The sequence below is a fragment of the Mastacembelus armatus genome, chromosome 9, assembly GCF_900324485.2.
Source record: "Mastacembelus armatus chromosome 9, fMasArm1.2, whole genome shotgun sequence".
Taxonomy (NCBI): domain Eukaryota; kingdom Metazoa; phylum Chordata; class Actinopteri; order Synbranchiformes; family Mastacembelidae; genus Mastacembelus; species Mastacembelus armatus.
The window spans coordinates 18,180,799-18,204,287 of NC_046641.1; the positions used below are offsets into that span (position 1 = coordinate 18,180,799).

General features: G+C 38.3%; 1 protein-coding gene across 1 annotated transcript in view; it reads right to left on the bottom strand.

Moving 5' to 3' along the window:
• Positions 1 to 21,534, bottom strand: part of dmrt1 (doublesex and mab-3 related transcription factor 1) — a 22,699-nt gene extending 1,165 nt beyond the window's left edge. The window contains 7 exon segments of the mRNA XM_026321389.1: positions 10,502 to 10,504; positions 12,761 to 12,959; positions 15,663 to 15,722; positions 15,724 to 15,744; positions 18,559 to 18,716; positions 20,128 to 20,302; positions 21,316 to 21,534. Coding sequence (XP_026177174.1) covers positions 10,502 to 10,504; positions 12,761 to 12,959; positions 15,663 to 15,722; positions 15,724 to 15,744; positions 18,559 to 18,716; positions 20,128 to 20,302; positions 21,316 to 21,534 — 835 coding nt within the window.
• Between the last annotated feature and the right edge of the window lie 1,955 nt (positions 21,535 to 23,489).

The following is a 23,489-nucleotide window of genomic DNA, read 5'->3' on the forward strand; positions in this document are numbered from 1 at the left end:
GGGCCACTCGCCTAGCCACTGTTCTGAAGATCTCAGCAGCAAAAACCTGCGAATGTATTTACAAGCAAAATTTTATCATAAGTTTATGTGTATTGTTGAAATTAGAGACAGTTCTCTTTGTTTGAAATGCACAAACACAATACAACTATTTTAATCCCAAGTTTAGGGAATACAAAGAGAATCTGGTGATGACCTTTAAAACTTGTCACCTGTACATCATGTTTTCATAAAACCCTTCAGAATATTCTAATAAATATTGTTTTATGGTTTATGCTTGCATCCATTCATCTGGACAAAAAAGTCATTTAGATGTTAAATGTCACAGCTGATGTTGAATTTTGGTACTGATATGACCTTTTGAATCAGTATGGGTATTGGTGAAGCTCATCCGATGCATGAGACAAAAGATTTATACGGAAAACTTAAACCGTGAGATGATCTAACGTTATCAGCGATGAGTGCTAAAATCATACTTCAGTCAAAATGGTGCATATATTAGTAAAATTTATGTTACATCTAGTCGTCCAACTAAGATCAAGATCCCTAATAACGAACGTGGCCGTTAGAAAATGTGTTCAGATAAAATCTCTTCTAGGATAATGCTTACTGATCAGAATTATGCAACAAAGCATTAAAATGTTGTCCTGCAGTGGGCAAGTGTGTTTATGCATTTGAAAAATAGATAATCCTCAAATCTTTCACAGGTATGGACCAACAAATCTTTCCCCTGGATACTCCTCAGAGTCATTAATATGATACATTCATATTGCCTCATGCAGATGACAGTACAGCAGCGCGCATAAAATAAAAATGCCTTCATATTGTAAGGCCAGTAAATAAAATGTAGAAGAGAAATACTGTAGTGCGAGACAAAACAGCGGAGTCGTATCATCAGCACCACAGAATAAATGGTCTGTATTCACCCGATATAATACAGGGCTGTACAGTAAAATGATTCTTAGCAAAGCTCAGGATTTATAGTAAATTGAATCAGTCAGCAAAAATGGAAGACAGTGAACACAAAACAAAAGCATTAGCCCTTTTACAGTTAACGTGAGAGCTATGTGCACCCACCCAATTTAACTCTCATTCTACAGCCAGTGCACACACTAATAACACTGTGAGGTCAGCAGACATTAGGCTGGTTAACAGCAATCTAGTATTTGTACAGTCATTCATGTTACCAATGTTACATACTCATTCTGGACCTTCACCACTGTATTTTCATTGTTTTATCCTCATTGAGAGTTGCATCACATGACATTTACCCAAGAAGATGCCTCATTTGTTTTCTATCAAAGAGATAAAATGCACCTGGAAGTTCACAACAACACATATTTGTTTCAATCTTGTGCTGAGACAATCAGTCAATTGAGTGATTAAGCAACTGTAGGACTTGAGTACATTTAACAGAATCTGAGTTCAGTATCAAATTTAAATATCTTTGAATCATTTATTTTATCAAACAATCACTTGCATGTAACTAAAGTTAGAAATAAAATTACAGCTGAGCAGATTTTATTTAGATGGCTTGGTTTGTCAGTCACACACTTCAAAACTCCCCCAAAAATTCCATTTTCTATCACAAAGGAGAGAAAAGCAGCAAATCATCACATTGGAGGATATGGAACTGATAATTCTTATTAGTTGAAGACCTTATTAGAGACAGGAATACACTGGTTATTAAAAAGAGAGATGACCACTGAATGAAATGCACCTTCTTCTAAGATGCATTATTTCACAAAATAATATGATAAATCAGTCTAATTGTGGTTGGCGACAGATTTTTGACTCTTCAATGTCAGATGATCAATTATTTAAATGTGCTTCAGTGGAAGAGAAGAAAAAAATCATTCCAAGCCTGCTATTCATATCTACCTGCACTTTAAGTGGCTGGTTATACACAGATTTACTCAGAATAACCTTTTCATCACAATAACATTAGCATAAACAAGAGCTGATGTACAGTGTTTCCCAGAGTCCTCTGACTTAACCAGCCTCATTCAGGTTCGCTCATCGTTCAGCCTCCACCATCTCTCTCAGCAGCGGTGGGAGGAGAAAAGATGAGTAATTTTTCTCCTCATTAACTTCCTGATTGGTTTCGGACTCCAATTTTTGCCCGTCTGCAGTTTGTCACCAATTCCAAACTGGCAGCCCAATCGTTAATACTAATGTTTGTGTAGCTAAGTGCACCATGCTCTTTTTGTTTTTTTTAGCCCCCAGCGGTCTACTTGTACAGCAATAACAGCATGTCGGTGGGGGAGAGCAGCTGTGAATTAGCACGTTCACCGTTAATTCCCTGCCTGTTCATCAGCAGGAAATCTATGATGTAATTAAAGGCTGAAAGTTTCACTGGGGATGTTAAATCATGACACACTGCTCTACACATGTTCTCTGCTGCATCCAACTGTCTCTGCTCTCTCCTGTTTAATTCAGATTAATGTCTGAAACAGCAGAAAGCTCTGTTCTCAATTAGTAGCCAAGCACCTGTCAGTGACACTAAGACTTCAACTAATTACAAAACAACTCAATTATTTCCACTGTCAGTTACATTTTCTATCATTTGTCTGATTTATCTACTCATTGTTTTGTCTAAAAATATCAAAATGTAAACAAAAGGCTCTTGAAGAGGTAGTCAATGAATGAATCTAGCTGTTCTGAAAATTGTTTCATTCATTTCTTTTTTTTAAAAGCAAAAAACACTCAATGTCAAAAATTCTTTGATTCGGTCTCTAATGAGAGGATTTGCTGCTTTTCTTTGTCGCATTTCATTGTAAACTAAACAGTTTACAACTTTTGTTTAAACTTTTTGTTCAAACAAGACATTTAATGATAGGACTTTTTGACAGTTCTTTGGAAAATTCATTCAATTAATCAAAAAAAAAAAAAAATCTGCAGATTAATCTATAATGAAAAATGTTTGTTTCATCTCTAGTTTCAAGATTCTAAGGTTCAGCCTGCAGTCCAAACATATTCAATTTGCACTGCCATAAAACGGCAAAAGAAAAAAAAAAAGCAGCAGATCCTCATCGCCAAGAAGCTTAAACCACATAATATTTCGCATTATTACATTAATAGGTAACTTATTTTGATTAAATAATTACCAGTTGATACACTGATGCAGGGGTAGCCACCCTGGTCCTCAATGGCTCCTGCTCTGCTTGTTTTCCAACTAGCTCTGCCCTAGACACTGCTGATTACCTCAGGGTTCGAGGTTCATGGCCTTTTTAATATTGTTTCAACCATGTACAGTTAATACAATGCATTAGGAGCCATGGTGCTACATAAAACAAGCAGTAGTAGTGGAGTTGGCTACGCCTCCACTAATGAATTAATCCACTTCTCTAATAATCAAAAAATAATAATCATATCAGCTTTAAATGTTATGAGGTGACTACAATCGCACTGCAGATACACTTTAATAGCTTATTTAGTGCCTTCAAGTATGGTGTCCTCAATGCTATTTTTAGGTCTTTATTCATAATAGAAACCGTAAAATAATACTCTCATTATTACAGTGACAAGAAGTTCAATAATTACAAACTGCCACATCTGCTTTCCCACAGTATTCAGGCTGAGTCTGGGGTCTTTGAGTCTTTCAGCTGTGACAGCAAAGTGTTACTGATACTGCATGTTTGAGCTGTGAGTTGTAATAACTGAAATCACCACATCTCCCCTTGTGAATGTGACACCACGAACAGTCAGGCTTTTGTATTACAAGGTCTATTTGAGGCTGTGTACAAAATTAGTTTGTAACAAGACAGACTTTACCTACTCCTGATGTTGAAAGAAAGTTTATTCTCTTCAATGAACTTTTGCCCTTTTCCCAGTCACTCAGCACTCTATATAAGATTTCCAAACTATTAAACAGTCTTTGTGTGAAATAACAAAAGGAAGCTTTCTTAACCTCCCACTTGTCCTGTTAAGAGAGGGAGGGAGGGAGTGAATGAAGGTGCAATCATTTCTTCTGCTGCCAAAGAGGGGAACAAAAGCCCAGATGTGAGAGGAGATGGTAATTCAGTCTGATCCACTAGGGATAAGCTCTCTCTGTGGGTTTCATACTATACACTCATCCACCGTACACAAGGGTCATGGGGGTAGATGACACTGAAGTAAACACACACACGGGGGCATGCAGCCACACCGTTCTGCATTAAACTGTAGTGATGTTTTTACAGTCCAAAATCTAAAGTTATTTCATCACTATCACATTACTTCAAGAAAAGCATGTAAGAAGCTGGGAAAACGACTTAAAACAATGAATCCTAAATTTATCCTAAAGGGGGCATGGAGATATTTCAGTAGAAAGAAAAATGTCAAGCACAGTAATGACAGAGGAAAAATCGCTAGGTTTTATCTTCAGAGGAGCAAGAATTCTGATGGCTGTGTGCGGACTGTTTTAGACTTACTATATTTTTCAATGCTATATAACACTGTTCAGTGTGCAAAATGCAAGTTACTAAAACAATCAACTTTCTGAATGTGTCAGTGCTGTCCAGGGACAGGGGCACTCACTGGAGGCTCATGTCAAGGGGACAAAAATTCAGTGTTATGAGTGAAGGGCTGGCTGTCACATGACAAGGTTAGCCTGGGATTAAATGGCTCCCATTAAAATGATACGAGCTGTGTCTAAAAAAATTGTCCCTGGCCAGTTTGAGAGGGTCCCATGTGTGTCCAACTGAGGATGACCTGTGTAGAGATGGATGCTCGCCTCTCTGGAAACTATATTGGCATTTGGCTCCTCATCATCAGGCCAGCAGGAGGACTTAATGGCCCAGAAAACTCAAAGAGCAGACAGGCAGGCAGGCTTTAAATACTGAGCAGTGGACAGTAGAGGCCCATGTCAGTCAGATGATGTTAACACTACAGACCTTCACCTTCAGTTTCAATTTGTTTTTTGGACAACTCCTAATTCAGTCCTTTACAATGTGACCAATATCTGACAGCAATATGAAGTAAACACACAATGATGCTGAAAAGATACTGCAACAAATATAATAAGCAAGTAATGATCCAGATTTCCTTTTTACTTCAAATAACCTGCTGTAATAATTTCCACAAAGCAGACATTTCAGCTCCACCTGAGTGACTCACAAGTAACCACTGCATACTCATTCAGCACAGATGGGGAATATGAAATGAAATTTAATGACAATCCATTCAGTAGCTGCCAGGACATTACTGACATTGCCACTAAAAACCAAAAATGCCAATCTGCCAGCAGCACTAGAGAAAAAGTCAGAGGAAAATTTCATGGTAATTCAATATGAACCTAAGCGGTGGGCCAACCAACTAATGTTCCTTTCGTTTTCTTATGCCAATGCAATATGGGTAGAACATTGGTTAATTTGAAATCCTATATGAACATATTCTAAGGAAGACAATTTCTTAAGTTGCATGGTTTGCTAATTTTGATAAATTCAAATCTGACATCAAGGAAATCTCTTTTAGTGTAAACACAGAAATGCACTCGAGCCTGTTCTCAAATATTAAAGTCACTATGAAATAACTAAAATCTGACCAACCAAATCCATTTGCCACTCAAGAGTTAGGATTTCTTAAATACTGCTGCTGTCGGCAAAAGAAAATCCCAGCCTATGCTGAACTGTAACCATTGCTCTTAGTACTGAAGCTTGGCAGTGAATCCTGAGCTACTATTAATTTCAATCCAAATTGAACAATTTTAGCCAGGAACTAAAAGAATCAAATCAGAGCCTCTGCACTGCAGTAAGGATATCTCATTTATTCTGTGTGGAGTAAAATTGTCCACATATCTCTCATTCTTATCTTCACAATTTAGAGCAGTTAAGACAAGTGGAGTCTCTTATGCAGCCATTATGGGGGTCAAAAGACATTTAAAGGCTCATTATTGGTTTGCTATGAAGCTGAGAGAGTGGAAGGCCAGAGCAAGTTAAGTTGACAGACGGCATCAGTGTCGGGGTCAAAGGCTAATTAAGCAGAGAGGAACCTTTGCTCCTGCATTGTTAACCAATCTGTCCCTGGTGAAGATGACTGCCAGGGAGGCGTGACACAAACCTCATCCCTATGCTAAATCTCTATTTTGGTTACTGTGCCCCATCAACTCACAAATGGCCTGTCAGTCTAACGCCGGGCTTTTTGACGTGGTCCATCGAAAAGTTATGGATATGTAATAATGAGCTGAGGTGTCCAATCAATATTTGCAGAACTTTTCTATCATTACATGTTAAACAAGAGATTCATTGTGAGTCGACAGGGTAAGAAAAATGCCAAACTAAAGGACACAGGAAGAGTGAAATATATTGCTATGGAAAGGAGGACGCCTCTCGCGGGTGCTAAAGCTGCCAAATGTGTTTATCCAAGTCGTTCAACTGTTTCAGAGAGCTGCCAAGACACCATCATTTGTCAATCCATGCTGGGCTGCTGCTGCCCAAAACAATGCAGGCAAGTTTGTTTTATACACAGAGGAAAACAAGATCCACTTCATGAACGTGCACAGAATATGATGCTAATACCTAATGGATGAATAGATGGGAATACATATCACCTGCAAATTATCTGAAATATATAAAAAAATATATATATATTTTTAAATTTTGTTTTCTCCCAGAAATTTGAAGACCAGGTACCAGCAGATTTCAGTTCCAAGTAGCATCTGAAGATCTTGACTGTCATGGTATCCTAGATCCTTAAGCATATCAGAATTTTGACCAGTTTTTTTCTGGAGTGTCTTGGTAGTAAGACATTATTTGAAATGTTTTTAAAGTGTCTTTAAACAGCAAAGCCTTTAAAATATATAATAACAATCAGTACTTCAATCTACACTTACAGTATTTACAGAAAGAGACAAACTATGTACTATAATAAATTCACTACTTATTGCAGCACAAAAAATGCCTTTTCATTTCCTTTCAAGATCCTCAAACCTGGACAGTGTGAGTGTGTGAGAGAGAGAAATAAAGAGTGAGAGAAGGAGGACATAAACTACATAGCCGTGGCCATTTAACGTCCCCACATTCTCAGGCCTGTGTTAATGGTGGTGTTGTACAAGACATTACAACAGTGCTTATGCTGTGAGCAGACAATTACACTGTTATTTTGCCCATCCACAGCCCGAGGCTATCAGGGCACTTAGCAGCACAGCAGGATGGAGAAAACAATCTGACAGGCCACACAGGACTTTTCAACTGTAACCACGAGCACAGAGAGACGCTCAATCAGCTACACTTTCAAAGTAGCCCTCCAGGGAATTGTTGGGCCCCAGCAGGGTCACTTTATCTGCTGCTGGCTCTTACTTACAGACTGAATCAAGTCATTAACTCCCCTTCTGAAAAAGAACACCTAGAATATTCTCTAGGGTTTATTTTCCTACCAAGTTCAGCAATTAGCAACAACTTGTCAAATTTATGTGTACTCACCTTTAAAAAATGGAACATAAAGTACTAAAAACTTAGTTCTGTGGACTGCCACATTGTCTGATCTTTCTCACTAGTAAGAGACATTACAGTAAAATTTAAAGAAATTTGTCGGTTAACATGTTCTAGCAGATACAACAATAATCAAAAGAACAGAGATTAATTACGAATTAAAAAATATATTTATAGTTGTATAAAACCCTAATGTAAGGGGTGTATATTCAAAACATGTTCAAACAGGATAGACTGTCAATTGCCAGAAAACACCATGTGAACAGTCCCAGTGAACATGACTAAGCAATATTTGACGAGCATCCAATCAGATAAAGCCAATCCTAATGAATGTACATATTTAAATTAAACAAATATTAAATGAAGGTAGACATCTTAAAATCCCTCGTTCTTCAATGTTAGCCCAGTGTAAACCATCATCAAACCTGATATTTTATGATACACATTTGGTACTACACCTACATCATGTACATAGAGAATTAATTTGAGAGCAAAACTTTCACTCTCTCCAACAGCTCTCGACTTTTCAGGGTGCGTGCGCTGAGCTGAGTGATGTTCTCAGCCTGTCACTGACCAAGGAAATGAACTCTGGCTGCTACATGACATGAAACAGCACTTCCTTCTAAAAAGGTCACCTCTTGGGTTAGAAGTACCGATTTGTTTCAGGTTTAATAAATCCAAAAGAGTGAGAGGGCTGGTCGACATCTCCCGAATGGTTGTGGCCATGAGTGCATGTGCAGGTACATGTGGTGTTTGTGTGTATGTGAAGGGACTTTGTTAACTGTGTGTGAGAGAGTGTGGGGTGTGAAGTCTGAAGTAATCTGATCTGAGAGCAGGGAAAGCCCATTCTATACACGAAACAAAGAAACTTACTGATGTCAAGCTTGCCTTTGTTTTTTTTTCTGCTTTTTTTTTGTGAGGAGGCTGAGAACCTGAAACGACAGACTTTATACGCAGTAACTCACTTTGGTGTACAGTACAGTATGGATTGAAGCAAGAAAAATCAATAAAATATCATCTAGAAAGATAGTAATGGATTTTTAACTTAATGGGCTCACACAGGTCTATCGATTAGCAGGATTAACATCTGCAATACCTCAATAATCTGATTTGCATTTAAATTACTGTACGCTCTGTGCTGACACCAATATAACAAAACAGACAAACATATAGCCAGCACAGCGACGCTCGATTTTGAAGTCTGACTTTAGTATAAATTTTGCTTTCAAAAAAGTAAGAAGTACGTGAAAAGAATGTTGCTGCAGTGGCAGTAAGCTTGCAAAGTTTGAACTGTTCTGAATTTTAAAAAAGTCCACACAAGGACATAAGAGAAAGAACATAAACACTGACAGACTCGAGCTGAAGCTGTCTCCTGTAAGACTGAAACAGCCATAACTCTTTTGGGGCAGCCCATCAGAGCCTCCCCAGTTAGATGCTAGTGTTTGTGGAGAAACAGTGTGAGTGTGTGTCACTGTGTGTGTATATATGAAGGGTGGGGGTGTGGGGGGGACAGTGTGAGGTGAGATGTTGGGAGGGTAGCGAGGTGGGGTGGGAGTTTGATGGACTGCGCTGTCACCTCCCACTCTGCGATTTACGGCGGCGGTGCTGCTGACGAGCGCGGGGCAGTAAACAGGCCGTCCGGGGGCGTATTTCACAGAGAGCTGGCTTTTATGAAGAACACCAGGACGGCTCTACCCACAGCTCCACCCGGCCCGCCGTGACGGATGGAGAAAGACGCATGACAAGCTTCATCATTGTTTGTAAATCTTAACTGTTCCCGCTCACTAACTCCAGAAGGCAATTTTGCGGAGACAGCAGGGCCTGTGGAGGGGGAGGGTGGAGAGGGGGGAGGAATAGGAGGAGAGGGAAGCGAAGAGGGGAAAGGACAGCATGGCACTCCTGAAGGTTATCTGGATCTTTGTATTTGGCCAACTGATTAGTCCTATCCTGGAAGGGAGATAAATCTGACAGGGTGATGTTTGGCAGCCAGGTAGAAGAGGAGGGCAGGTAGGATCAGAGCTCACAGCTATTTCCTTCTCATGGATGGATCCAGATGTGCACAACATGTTTGGTCAAAGTGAAACAATTCAAGGATTAACAGCCAGTGTGGCTGAATTTTGATATACTGAAGCGAAGGTAAAACTGAATCCCTGTGATGCTGGAACCTGAGCTGCAGTTTGTCATGATCAGTTAACCTGCCCATTATTCCGTGGATTAAACAAATAGTGTTTTAGTTTTTTAAAAGTCAGGAAATGTTCACCAGGCCAAGCTGGTTTCAAGTCTTTAAGCTGTTAATTTTATGCAACTACAGCCCAGTCAAATCACTGGTTAACTGATCAACAGAAAATTCAGCAACTATTTTGATAGCTGATTAATCACTACATGTGGATTTAGATGGACATTTTCAACAGTTTATAAAGAAAATAATCAGCAGATTAACTGATAAAGAAAATAACCATTAGTTGCAGCAGAAGTTCAGACACACATTGAAGAGACACTTCACATTTCAGGCATTACAACTCTTCAGTCAGTGGAAGTCTCCTATTTAGATATGACACTCACACACACTGTGGATTTGTGGGCAAATGTTTAGACTGTCTCTCTGATAACATGCTGAATCAAACCTGATTCATGGCCAAGAAATCTCCCTTCACAAAATTTTACGCTCTCAGCTCTGTATTAACAACAGATACCGAAATCATAGGAACGGTATTGTCATCTGACCTCTGATCCCTGCGTCGCATTATGGCAATATATTATCAATTTTTCTGTACATTTTCTGAAATCTTTGCTTTTTTTCCTAGTGAAATATTGGATTGCTCAAATCTATACATGTTCCGGCAAAGGCTTTTGCATTCTGTGCACTTTTCTGCTTATTTGTCTACATATTAAAAACTTGAGAGTGGAAATAAAAGAATAAACAAATATATATATTCTAGAGGAAAAAATTGTTTTTGATTGAATGTAATATTTAGCTGCAACACAACATTTTAGGTAGATACTGCTTCCTTTTAAGGGGTCACAAGTCAGAAAAAAAGTTGGAAAGCATTGATTTCAGGGGCTTGTTTCTCTGGTACAGAGGTCTGTGGGACCACCTGCTGAGAACGTTATCTTGTAATAGAGCATGGCATTTCATGGGACCCTCACAGGAAACGGACAGGTGAAAGTCATAAACAAATACAGGTACAAGGGGAGATGTGGGGGTCTTTAGGTTTTGTGATGCTGGTGGTGTCAGCACCGTATTTTACTAAAATAAGGATGTTGATGTTATACTAATGACACTCTTCCCCTATGTCCTTTATAAATGAGTAATAATATATAACTCAGTTTTGTTATGGAAAAGCAACCAGAAAATGACCTTTTTGTTCTAGCAGCAGGCACAAAAGGAAACTGAGGTGAAAGATAACTGATCAAATTGCTGTATTTAAAGAACATAGCAGTTTTTGCTAATCTATCAATATTTTCATATGCATGCATCATGCACTACAACTCCCTTGTAGTTAATTTTATAAGTTAAGATATTTGCAGTTTTCCTAAAATATGCATAAAAGCTTACACTGCCAAAAAGGAAATACAGAAACATCCAGTATTTGTCATAACCTGTAAACTTACACATGCTTTGAACATAAAAACAGCATTAAAAATACCTCAATGTAACAAGCTGAGACTGTCCTAAAGTAAAAAAAGAGGGGGTACTGGAAATAAAAAGATTCGTCTACAGCAGGGGTTTTTAAACTTTTTGTGTGCACAAGGACAAGCAAAAATCTCAAGGCACACCTGTATTCATAACTGTGCAAACTGTGTATTAAAACTCTATCACCCTGTAAATAGTTCAGGAATTCATTTGAAATTTTAAATTAGAAACGAGCACATTTAAACCAGACAGGCCACAACATTAAAGCTTGAGACATCACAGAATTTAACAAAAATTACATGTGGTTGTCACCTGGACTTGTGCTGTAGCACACCATTTAATAACCAGTGGCCTAGAGTACGTAGTGACTTTCAATTTGGCTACACATACAAAGAAAAACGTTCCACCTACAGACTTAAAAATTGATCAACACAAGAGGTTACTCAGACTGGTTGAGTCTCACTGATGATCTGGGGCCTGTTAAATGTGCTCCACACAAGCTCTCAATTGCAACATTTACGTAGTTTCCTTTAAGACGTTTCACTTATCAAAGCCAAATGGAGTACAGTCAAGCCTGTTCGCTAACCTGTGTGTAACCTGGTATAAAAAACATATGCCAACTATACACAAGCATGCAAAATCTCCCTATAGCTTGCAAATTTATCAGCCTTTTGTAAATCAGTAAATCACAATCATTCGTGAGACAAGATGCCAATATTTAAATTCTGCACCTGCCAACCACTTTTGTATCAGGCATCTAATGATGATGGAAAGACAAGAACAGTGAATGCATCAATAAGAAAGCGAAAGGGTATCTTCCTAAAGGAAAAAAGACATCAAATAGTAATGTTCATTTGAACAGACATGCCAGTTAGCCCAGTATCCTTCTCTCTCTTGCACTGCATTGTGCTGGATCTTCCCGATTATCTCACTCTCATCTTGCACTTACATGCATTCTTTGCAAAGTTCCACAAATACTTTCCTGAACATATTAAGCAATACACGCAATCTGATTTACCCACATTTACAGGTACTGAGAAACGCAGAAAATCCAGGCAACCACCGTCAGCAGCCATGCTCAGCTGAGATTCCCATCTGAGAAATCTACTGCTTCATACTGAGACAATAGAGATCAGATCTACTTCATCTTTAAACACAATGGAAAGAAACACAGCTGTACTCTCAGCTCTTTTGTGGTTGTTATAAAACTGACTGCTTTCTCTGTCATGGTTGTGAATATATATATATATATATATATATATACAAGATATATAGGACATGTGTTTTTCTATCATTTCTATTAATGACTGTAAATGATAAATGGTTAAGGCTCAATGGCTGAGAGTACTTTTAATACACTTTCTGTCCTCTGTTAAACGGAAAACATTACAGTGGGATCAGTGTGTCAGTCTAACTTTGTATCATCTCTTCATCTGTTTCAATCATGTAAATTCTCAGTCTGGAAAACACAGATTTTAACTTCAAGTCAAAACTACACGCACAGTTGTGCTGTAAAAATAAACAGCAAAAAAGTACAACTAGTAAAAGTAAAAAAGCTTATCTTTAGCCTAATTTCATGTTATTAATTTTATGACACTCTTGGCTTGAGTGCAATCCTCCCTTGAATGTACTTAACAACACTGTTGATAACGTCTGGCTAAAACTTTATGGGCCTTGATAAGAGTGTTGTGTGTCTGCGTGCGCACTGTGCGTCACTCACAGGCTGCCATGGTCTCAGAGCAGTTGTTGTTGTTGTTGTTGTTGTTGTTGTTGTTGTTGTCCTCCATGCTGAAAAGGGGAGGCACACAGGTGGTGGAGCCCAGGCCCTGAGTCAAGTAGGTAGCTGCTGGGTAGTAGGAATGCATTCGGTACTGTGGGGACATGTTGTGGCTAGACAGCCGCCCATCACCATGTGGCATCTGCTTTATACAAGAGTACAAAATTTTACACAAAGAAGACAAAATGTCCAAAAGGTGTCCATCTCAAGATCTTTTTAAATCCACTAAATTCTTAAGACTGATACTACAATAGGCATATGACTAATGATTATTTTCATCATGAGCTAAACTTCAGATTAGGTAATTGTAAAGTATATAAAGTGTCAGAAAATGCTAGAAAATGCCATCATGATGACATGAAACCAAAGATGACCTCAAACAATTTTTCAGATTAACCATTCAAAAGCTAAAAATATCCACTTTAATATCACATGATGAAAAAGCACAAAATTTCATAAGCATTTCTGATTAAAAATTACTGATTAAATAATTTGCTGTCAATCAACTAATCAACTAATTATTTTAACTCTAAAATTAAATATTTAAAAATTGCAAGAAACATCTGTGTGACAAACATAAGCAAGCATGACCAGTTCACAAACACTGACATCATTTCATATTCTGTAGCAACACACTTAAGGCAAAATCAAAAATCAACTAAATTATACAAGTGATGATTTCTGCAGTGGGTGTCTGACTTAATATGTTACTATGTTCTTTTCACTACCAAAGTGGAGCTTTTACTCATTTACAAACAAACCACATGGGGACCTAAGCCTTTCTTTATATTACCTTTAAAATATCAGGCCTTTTTTTAGTAAAATACCCAGGAAACGAATCACAGCAACATCAGTGGATATGTCATTGCATTATCTGATCAATTGTAATTATTTTCTACATTCGACATCCTTTTTTATTGTTATACAACCCCTTTGATTTGTGTTTGACTGTACAATTCTCCAAGTCAGACATCACATATTCACAGGCAACACTTACACAACCTAAAGTGACAGGAAAAAATCCCAACATGAAGTAATATGTGACAGAAAATTAGTAATGTTTCACAGGTCCCTGGCTTGTTCAAAAAATGGGCTGCAACACGCAGCGCTGCCTTTCTCCAGTCTCCTGAAAACTTTAAAACGAGCTGTCTACTCAGCAGCAAGGCCGCCTCACGAAGGGTTTTCAATTTCACTTTTATGGAATTTGATTTCTGTCAGCCTGTAATATGTCACCCGTATTGTCCACACCATCAATTCTCCGACAGCTTTATAAACTGTTATTTAAGCTACACTCAGCTCTTGTATTAGACCGTGAAAAATACAATAGAGATTGGACTGGAGTCTTGAAAGTGCACTAAGCTTACAGTTTGCAGGACACATACAGCACCAAACAAAACTGCCTTGGTGAAAGTTGCTCACAAAAGGCAAGTTGTGTCATACTTACATCCAGCAGCCACAGGCAGATCCACACAGAGTAACTTGTTTAAAATGCCAATGTAATGCCATATAAATGGTCATGAGTTTATAACCTTTTTCCAGGATATACTAGTGTGGTCAATGCAGTTTTAATGACAGTTTGTATGCATACAACAGAAATTTGACCAGTAGATCCATGGCCAGTTCACATAACAGATGTACTTTCACCATAAACTAGTTCGAGCTCTGTGACACAAAATAGATGCAGTCTTTAGATGACCAGCCCATTTGCATTTCTATGAAGAGAAGATACATTGTGCACCAGCATTTTAGTACACGATGTTTAATTCAGTATGGATTCTTGGATTCAGTATAGCTGCACCAAAACAGGGGCTGTTCTGAGATGTGGCTGTGTCTTTTCAGATAAAAGCCCACATGCTGACAGGAATCGGTCTCTCTTTACTCACAGGTCGGTACATTCTGCCGATCAACTCTTATACCTGACCCAATAGTTACAGTACATTAAAAGAGACGCCAAAGCTAGAAGACCCTCTTATAGCATTCCCTATTGGTGTGGATCATAGCTTTTCAGTAAATTATAGCAACACTGAACAAGGGGTAAAGTCAGGTAATGCTATCTGTAGAAATAGATCCAGTGTGTGTGTTAGAGGTCTGCTATACTCTCTTTGTGATTCAAGCAGCCAAGTGGCAAACCAATAACTAGTTTTCTGGAAGTGTTCATAATAAAATACTCACTGAAACTCAAAGAATAAAGTATTTTAATATAATGTTCTTTCAGTGCTTGAGCCTAACAATAGTATTGATTCAAATGTGCATAGTTTTGTTGACATAGTGCCTCTTGTTCTCTTTTAGATTACTTCCTGACCTTATACTATTGTACCAACATTTTCACACAATGAATGGTCCAGGAGCCACTGTTTAATGGTTTTCAAAATAAATGAAAAAGAAATTCCATCCTATGTTTCCCCACTGTACCAAAGTCACACTTAACAGTGACCCCATGAACAAGTTGAACCATACATTTTGTGCACAGTTATACATCCAGTACCAAGGCAGAAACACTGCATCTGACATATTCTTTGTTTCTGCACTAAGATAAGAAGCATTCTACACAAAACACCCATTAAACCTGATAACCTGATAAAACATTACATCTCCAAAGCCCATTTCTAAATACACTTTCATGACGCAACACATTGACAGAAGTGATAAAGCCTGAGGATTGCTGACAAAAAGCCATTATTAGCTATATGAAATGAATTAACACCAGTGATGTCCTAGTTGTGCCCTACAAGAGCTGATAGGAAATAACTGAATGAGTGAAAATAAAGGTATGCAATATTAGCCAGACATCCATCTATGGATCGACTCTTGGCTAACTTTCTGACTTCTGGGGGGGCTTTCTTACCTCCCTGAGAGGGCCTGTCTGCTTATCTGGCACCATCTCCTGTCTGGAAGCTCCACACCACCCTTATATTATCATCACCCACCTGCATGACAGCCAAGCACCACTGAGTGCACAGGAGAAGAGGAGGAGGCAGATGGCTTTACACTGATAAAAACCACATTGTTTCCTCAAGGGTTTTGATTTAATAGTGGGAAGAGCTCAAGAGCTACGGATCACTGACAATTAGCTTGATCTTTTTAATATATTACCGCACATTTCAATGAGGTTTACAGAAGAACTAACTCTATGCTTTCCTCAAAACAGCAAGTAACTGTTTCAGTAACTTCATCAGTAATTTAAAAAATAAATCATACTTGCAAAAAGGTAGTGTAGCAGCAAACTAGGAATTTACTGTACTAATACATTTAATTTTTGCAAGATGGCATGTGCAAGCTATGTTTTTGCAATACAAAATACAAATTAAAATATTAAAATACAAAACAAACAACATTTTCATATTAATAAAGGTATATAAACACACATTTTGGTACTCTGTATTGTCAAATATAAGACAATGACTAAAACTGTCAATAATATTCTTTTAAGTTTTACATATTTAATTATAAGACATATAAAGTACATTTTCACCAGATTCTGGAGAATCTGGAGAAAGTACCTCAATCAAAAAGTCACTGAGAAAAGACAATATAGCCCAACACTCTTTGGCTGTGCAGAAGGACAACAGTGATAAGAAGCAAATATGGAGACAAAATCAAAATGGACTAACTCAAGGATAATCACTTGAGTTGCGGATACTAAAAGTGAAGTACAGCCCATTGAACTGTGGAGGTTTAGGACAGGTAGAGGAGACAGAGAAGACACAGGAGAAATGGTTTTCTTTGGTGATAATTATTCCAATTTAGGGGCTAAAATAACTAAGCATAACTGCTTCTTTTATTCATTTATTCATGTCTGTGATGAATACAACTAATCTCTTGTTACAAATTGTGCAACTGTGTGTTTGTGGCACTGAAACTCATCTTCAAATAATCAGCTCGTCATTCAAATACAAAAAAATTGGTCCCTGAATTTGAATAACCGTAGCACGTAGCCCTCTCGACCCGACAACTTCCATGAAAATATCATAAATCACAAAGGAGGATGGCTAAATTATGCTAAAGACCGCTAACTGATTAGCATTAATGTGCTCATTTTCTCCTTCGGGCACTGAGGCATAGCGGTTTGTTCTTCTGCTGACAGACAATATCATTAACCTTTCCAATTCAGGCTCTGCTGTGTGCTAGCAGGTTAGCGGAGGCAGTGACCCCAAAACTAGATGTTGCTATTGGGGAAACTAGGGAGAGTGGATAGGGGAGATGAGGAGTAGACAAACACTGTTCATAAAAAAACCCCACCTCATCAGAGATCACTGGAGAGTTATAGATCTAATTTGCTTCATGCAAAAACTCATCTCATTTGACACAACAGAGATACATCTGAGCATAAATCACTATGAATATATATGGTAAATGAGGGACCATGAGTGTGTATTGGTGGGATGTTAGGTACTACCTTCCTGTGTGTGTCCTCTGTTATAGCTTAAGTGCTGACATTAAAACAGACACTGTTATCCATCTCCAAGGAAAACAAAGAAAGAAAAGTTTCTATAAATTACTTCCAGATGCAAAGAAAATGAACTTCTATTGCCAACAAGGTTGCACCACACATGTATCCAGAGTCCATGTCCATGTTCTTTTTTTTTCCTTTCTTTTTTGCTTCTAATCAAGGTTTCATCACAAAGATCAGGTATCTGAAACTTTTCACATTACTTTTGTCTCGTACAGTTTAGTGTAGTATTCTTTAAGTCTGTTTTTTGTGTATCAGGACATTTTATCAATACTAAAAAATTAACCAATTAATTCACTTTTAATTATCAATCCATCATTTAAAAAGCCAAAACATCTTTGAGGAGGAGTGGTCTTAGCTTTTACTGATTTGTTGTTAATTTTCTTTCAAAATGATTATTTTTACTGTTATGTACATGGTGCGCAGACAACTTAACTACTCGGACCAGTGGGATGTCAAACATTTTCATGCAGTAGAAGTATTGGGCTAAACTGGTGGCTGGAACTATGGTGGTGTCTTGATCATTTTAATTGACATCTGCCAACCAATCTAAGACAAGGGTCTTCCTTGTTCTTCTCAGAAAGAAAATCTCATTCAGACATTTGAAACTCATTCTCAACCGTATATTTTGTAACCTATCCAGTATGTTTAGATAAGGACAGTAAGTAGAGGTTTATTCTATTGTTTGCAAATTTTACCTTTATTTGACACTACATTGGACACAGATACAACATGCAACAAAAGGCTGTTTTGGACCAAACAGTTCTAGGGAACCAGCTGTGGGAACTACATCCCCACAGAGGATTAGACCCGAGAACTACAGACTTTGAGGACTTTTTTTCTGTTCGCATCATTGCCAGTAGGAAAGGTAAAATAATGCTATCCGGCTGACGGTTGCTATAGCAACATCACTTCTGCAGGACGTTCAACAACGCTACTAAAAATTTTCACATTTTGGATTGATCCATTTAACATAAAATTCTGACAATTTGAGGTAAGAGGCTAATATAAATAGCCACAGACACACATTTCTGTCCTCACCCAGTGGTTTTAAACATTTGGCACAAAAGTCCTCCCTTGAAGAAAGTCAAGTTAAACACACATCACAGATAACCAACACACGGGACCAGCATCAACATCTTCCACATATGTAATGCCTCATACAAAAACGCTGCTGTCGAGAGGGTGTGTGTTCATGTGTACTCTGCGTCCAAACACCTACCATCAGACTTTAAAGAGGATTTTAAATTGAGTTTGTGTTACAGATAAACAGCAGTGTGGTTGTTGTCACCTGGTATTGCTGGTAGTTGTAGAGGTTGCTGTAGTAGGTAGGGTAGCGTGAAGGCTGGTAGAAATTGTAATAGGATGTTTCCAGCAGCAGATCGGACGTTCCCTCAGCATGAGTCCTGGCACCGGGTGACGGACTGAAGGACGAAGCCGTGCGACTCCCTGGACCAAAACATATGAAAAAGATCAGTCCAGATGCAGAAGTATAATGTTTGTGATTGCATTTCAGGGTCTTCATTATTACAACTAAAATATGGAGCTGAGGATTTATTTTATAGTAGTTTGTGTTTTTTACAATTTAGGTGAATAAATCAAATATAAATAGTTCACATTCAACCACCCAGGAGCAGATCTAAACCAGACTTGATTTAGATTTTGGTCATTTACTGGATCTTTTGACCAACCTTTTGACAAGAATAGAAGATATACTAACTACTGATAAGACTCTTCTGGTCATGCAACCCCAAAATCAAACTATTGTCAACAGCACCATCTGCAGGTGACAAATGTATTTGGTGTCAAATCAGCAGACCATACCAAAACTCACTATAACAATACAGAGATGTGGCTTGTCTTACCAGGATGAACAAGAACATCAAATCATCATTACTCATTATCTGACGTTCCTTCCTTATCAACAAGGCCACATTCTTCTCAGGCAGACCCTGAACCTTCGGTTTTACACAATGAAGACACTGTGAACCACTGAACCCAAAGATAATGACATTTGTGTCCCTGTTCTAATTCTTGTCATCAGTGAATCACAGCGTGCTCAACTCCTTTTTCCACTTCAGTCTATCTTCTCTGTTGCCAAGCCAGAGACCCAAAGTTCACTCATTCACACATACAAAGCAGAGACAGGGCAAAATGTGAGTAGCCTTGACCACAGTCATATTCCACCTCCTAACATTTGCTATCAGGCTGAGAGGGAACACAGTATCTGTGTCTGCCTCTGCACCACGGCCAACAGAGAATTCAAGTATGCCATTTCAAATCTACTTTAATTTTCACTTATTTTCCAATCAAAAGGTCTTTTATTCTTAAATATATTCTTGTCATTTGGTGTTTGGCATGTTTTATTGCTTTAGAATTTTGAATAACAGTGGACTGATTTGGCTAGGTGATTTTTCTTCAGAGCAAGTTAAGTCTACTGTTATGTGCTTATCAAAACTAACCAAATTGAAACTGTCAAGTATAATGAAATGACTGCTATTTTTAAATTAGCATTGCTTTAAAATAAAATCTGATGATGTCACCCAGTCACCACAAATGCAACTAGACAGCTTTGTAAAAATATTTAAATTTTACTAAAATTTAGAAAACTGTGTTTTTTTAGTTAGCAGTAGCACTTCATGTTGCAACCTTCAAGAATCTATAAAATTTTAGTAAGAAATTCCCAAATTTCCTTTTAAACTGTCTGCTCGACATACTCTTTTCAAGTATGTTTTCTTTATTTTTGTCATATAAATGTACAGTGGCAGATGTTGGTGCATGCTGTGTGTTTGAAATCATGTGCATGTCCATACTTTACTGTGGCAGGACAGTAAGCAAACAACAGTTGGAGATACCACACCTGCAGCAGCAAGTGAAGAAGTGGAGGTGCTGGTAGGTGTTGGGTCACGCCCCTCCACAGAGAACATGCAGTCTGCTCCAGCTTCATTCTTCACCATCACCTCAGGGCCAGACAGAGCCACTGGACTACAAATCCCAAGCTCCTCTTCCTGAGCCTGCTGCCTCCTCAAGGCAACCTAAAGGGGAGGAAAGAAAAGGCCTGATAAGAAACTATTTTGGCATAAAACAAAGCATTACACTTGTCTGTTGACTTTGTAGAACAAACTCAGTATGTACTTACTACAAAAGTGGTGTAAAACAAGAAAACTATGTACACATACACAACAGACTTAAGAATGGACTGCACCACCACTTCATATATGAAACTGTTACATTTGAGGGGATGAAAACATTTTATGCAATTTAATTGAACAAAATATTTTAGTCAATTACTGTTCTCATGATTACGGAATTTGGCCTGTAATGTGTTTGTCTTTTACTCTGTTATTATTCTTTTCAGTGTATTAACTTAAAAAACAAAAGCAGTGGAAGTATTAATTGGATAGTCCTGATGTTTTGTTCATTGCAGGTTATTGCTGTGTCTACCAATACAACAGCACAAATGGAAATTAATTTATTACAGATAAGAAAAACGGCTCCAGCAGATCCTCATGACCCTGAATAGGAATAAGCAGGTATAGAGGGATGGACGGATGGATGAGAAAATAAAAAACACATTACAATACAAACTACTCATGACAAATAAATCATTAGTTAATTTATCAACAGGTTTATCAGCATTTTCAAAACCCTTAAAATGTAACATAACTAAGCTACAAAGCAAACTGTTACTAATTAAATGACCACAAAACATGATTTGTTGTGTATGTTATTTGTTATTTATTTTTAATATATCAAGCGTAGCAAAATAGAAGTAAACAGTTTACAAAGTTAACTAAGCTACCTGTGTGTAAGCTAACGCTAGCTAGCATTTGGTTGTTGGAAAACTGGGGGGGGGGAAATCACTAAAATAAACTTGCTCACCGCCGTTAAAAAAAAAAAAAAAATCATTCGTTAAAAGGCTTTCTAGCGGTTCCATGGTGTGTTTCGTATTTTATGAGACAGAAACTGGTTCGTTTAGTCCCAGATGTCGACGTTTAAAAGCATTGTCAGGTGAGCTAGCCGCGCTAACAGGTGGACTAACGGTTACCTGGGCCGCCATGACTCTCTGCCTCTCCGCTATCAGTTTGCATTTGGGACACTGGCAGTCCCTCCAGTTGCAGAAGCGCTTGTGCCCCTTCAGAGGAGACACGTAGCCGTGGTTCCTACAGCGGGAGCACTTGGGCATCCTGGGGGGTTTCTGGCCTTTGGTTGGGGACAGAGGTCCGGTGCACTCCGGCGCCTGCTTGCTCTGCTTGTCCTTGCTCATGGCTACTGGAAATAAAACAACAGAAATCTGGTGCAAAGTGCTAGACCTGCCCAGGAACGACAGGGTCGGCTGGTAAAAGCCTGTACTGGTGCCAGGCGGGAGGCTATAAGGTCACAGTCCCTCCCCGCCCTGCTGCCGGGCTGGTTTCCAAAGGTGGGACTTGATCCAAACTCCAGTGGGAGAAAAGGAGCTGGACGCGGGGGAGAAAGCTGCAAGGACGCTGGCATGTGATAAAGACATAAATTATTAATAAGACTTGTCTTTGTAGTTTATTTAAAACACAGTATTATTTCATATGATCTTCTTTTTAGGTAACGTTAACTCTACTCCAAGGACAGGTTTTTGGTCGCCTACAGCAGGGGCCAGTCTAGGATCAGAGTTTTAGGGGTTTTCAAACCCTAAGGAGGTTGTGCATTAGACCGGGCCTTAGGGCTATATTATCTGCGCATTCCCTTTGTCACCATCACTGTCCTCCTCTCTCCTTCTCTGTGCTTTCAACCAAATAGCAAATGTAATATCAAGTCACAGAACCTATATATTTATATGACTCTTACTGAATACTGGTTGTTATGGGTAATGCAGTCAGATAGTGTCATTTTGACCGCACTTACTCACCTGTACCTGGTTGTTTTCTTTGAAAAAAAAATCCTTCCTTTAATGTAAAAATAAAACTGAATTTTCTTTTATTTGTTAATCAAGAATAATAATTCCAAAGCTTTATAATACTGCACGGGTTTGGTATTTTATCTCCACTTAAACTAAAACAATAAAGTACAGCAGTTACAGTAGCTCATTCCCTGGCAAGTGGGCAGCTAAGTCAGCTAATGTTGTTTGACAATATTCAGACCATGGAGCTGTAACCACACACTTTCTAAGTCACAGAAATAATACAATGTTCACAGTCAGAACAGTGGAACAATGTATTTATGAAATCTGACAGTTAATAAAAGGCCTAATGATTAATTATTATACATTTTAGGGGTGCTGAGATGAAATTTAGGGGTGCTCAAGCACCCCTAAAATAGCCCCTGGCTGACATTAGTGGTGGTGCAAAGTCAAGAGTCAAGAGCCTAAGTACTGCAACAATTACAGTTTTAAGGTATTTGTATTTCTGTTTTCTGCTATTTCATACTTTGACTTCACTACATTTCAGAAGCAAATCTTATAGCTTACTTTTTTAACCATAGGCCTATTTATTTTATAACTTTCAGAATCAGATTGAGTACCACTGAGCCACTAAGTACTTTTAAGATAAACTTTGAATGCAGACTCTTGCAATAAAGTAGGCTATTATAACACAGTGTATTTCTACTTTTACTTACAGTAAGTAAAGGATCTGAGTACAGCTTACACCACTGGGTGCAGCCATGGCCAGATTAACCTCCTACGGGGCACTATAGGTCCCCACAATACAAGCCACTTTCATTATTTACTTAGTCTCCCAAAAACCAACCAGTACTCCAGCTGAAAGAATAATCAGTGTCAGAAAAAAAAATGGCAACAATTTTGATACTGTAATTGATTCATTGTTTGTCGGATATTAATATATTTACTAGGCTTGACTGAACTGGAACTGAATTAACTTTAACAGTGGTCGGTCAGTCAGCTGAGTGCATTTATAGGCAGGGGGTGAGTGAGATGAGACACAGAGGCACCCTATTAATATCCTAGTAGTCCAATGGAGGAGGGATGAAAGTTACCAATTAAAAAGCAGACTTTTACACAGCGCTGAATCACTCAGTCAGGATAAATAACTGCGATTCTTCATTTTAAAAGGGCTCTGTGCTGTAAAGTAACTAAAAGCAAGGCTACAACACCGAATTTTATTGCCTCTATAACATAAAGTAATAATGATTATAATATGGTAATAATGTTTGCAGTTTTACACATTTAACATCTCTGACTCCTGTAGAAACCCACCCAGTAACAGGCTGCAGAACAAAGTAAAAGACAAA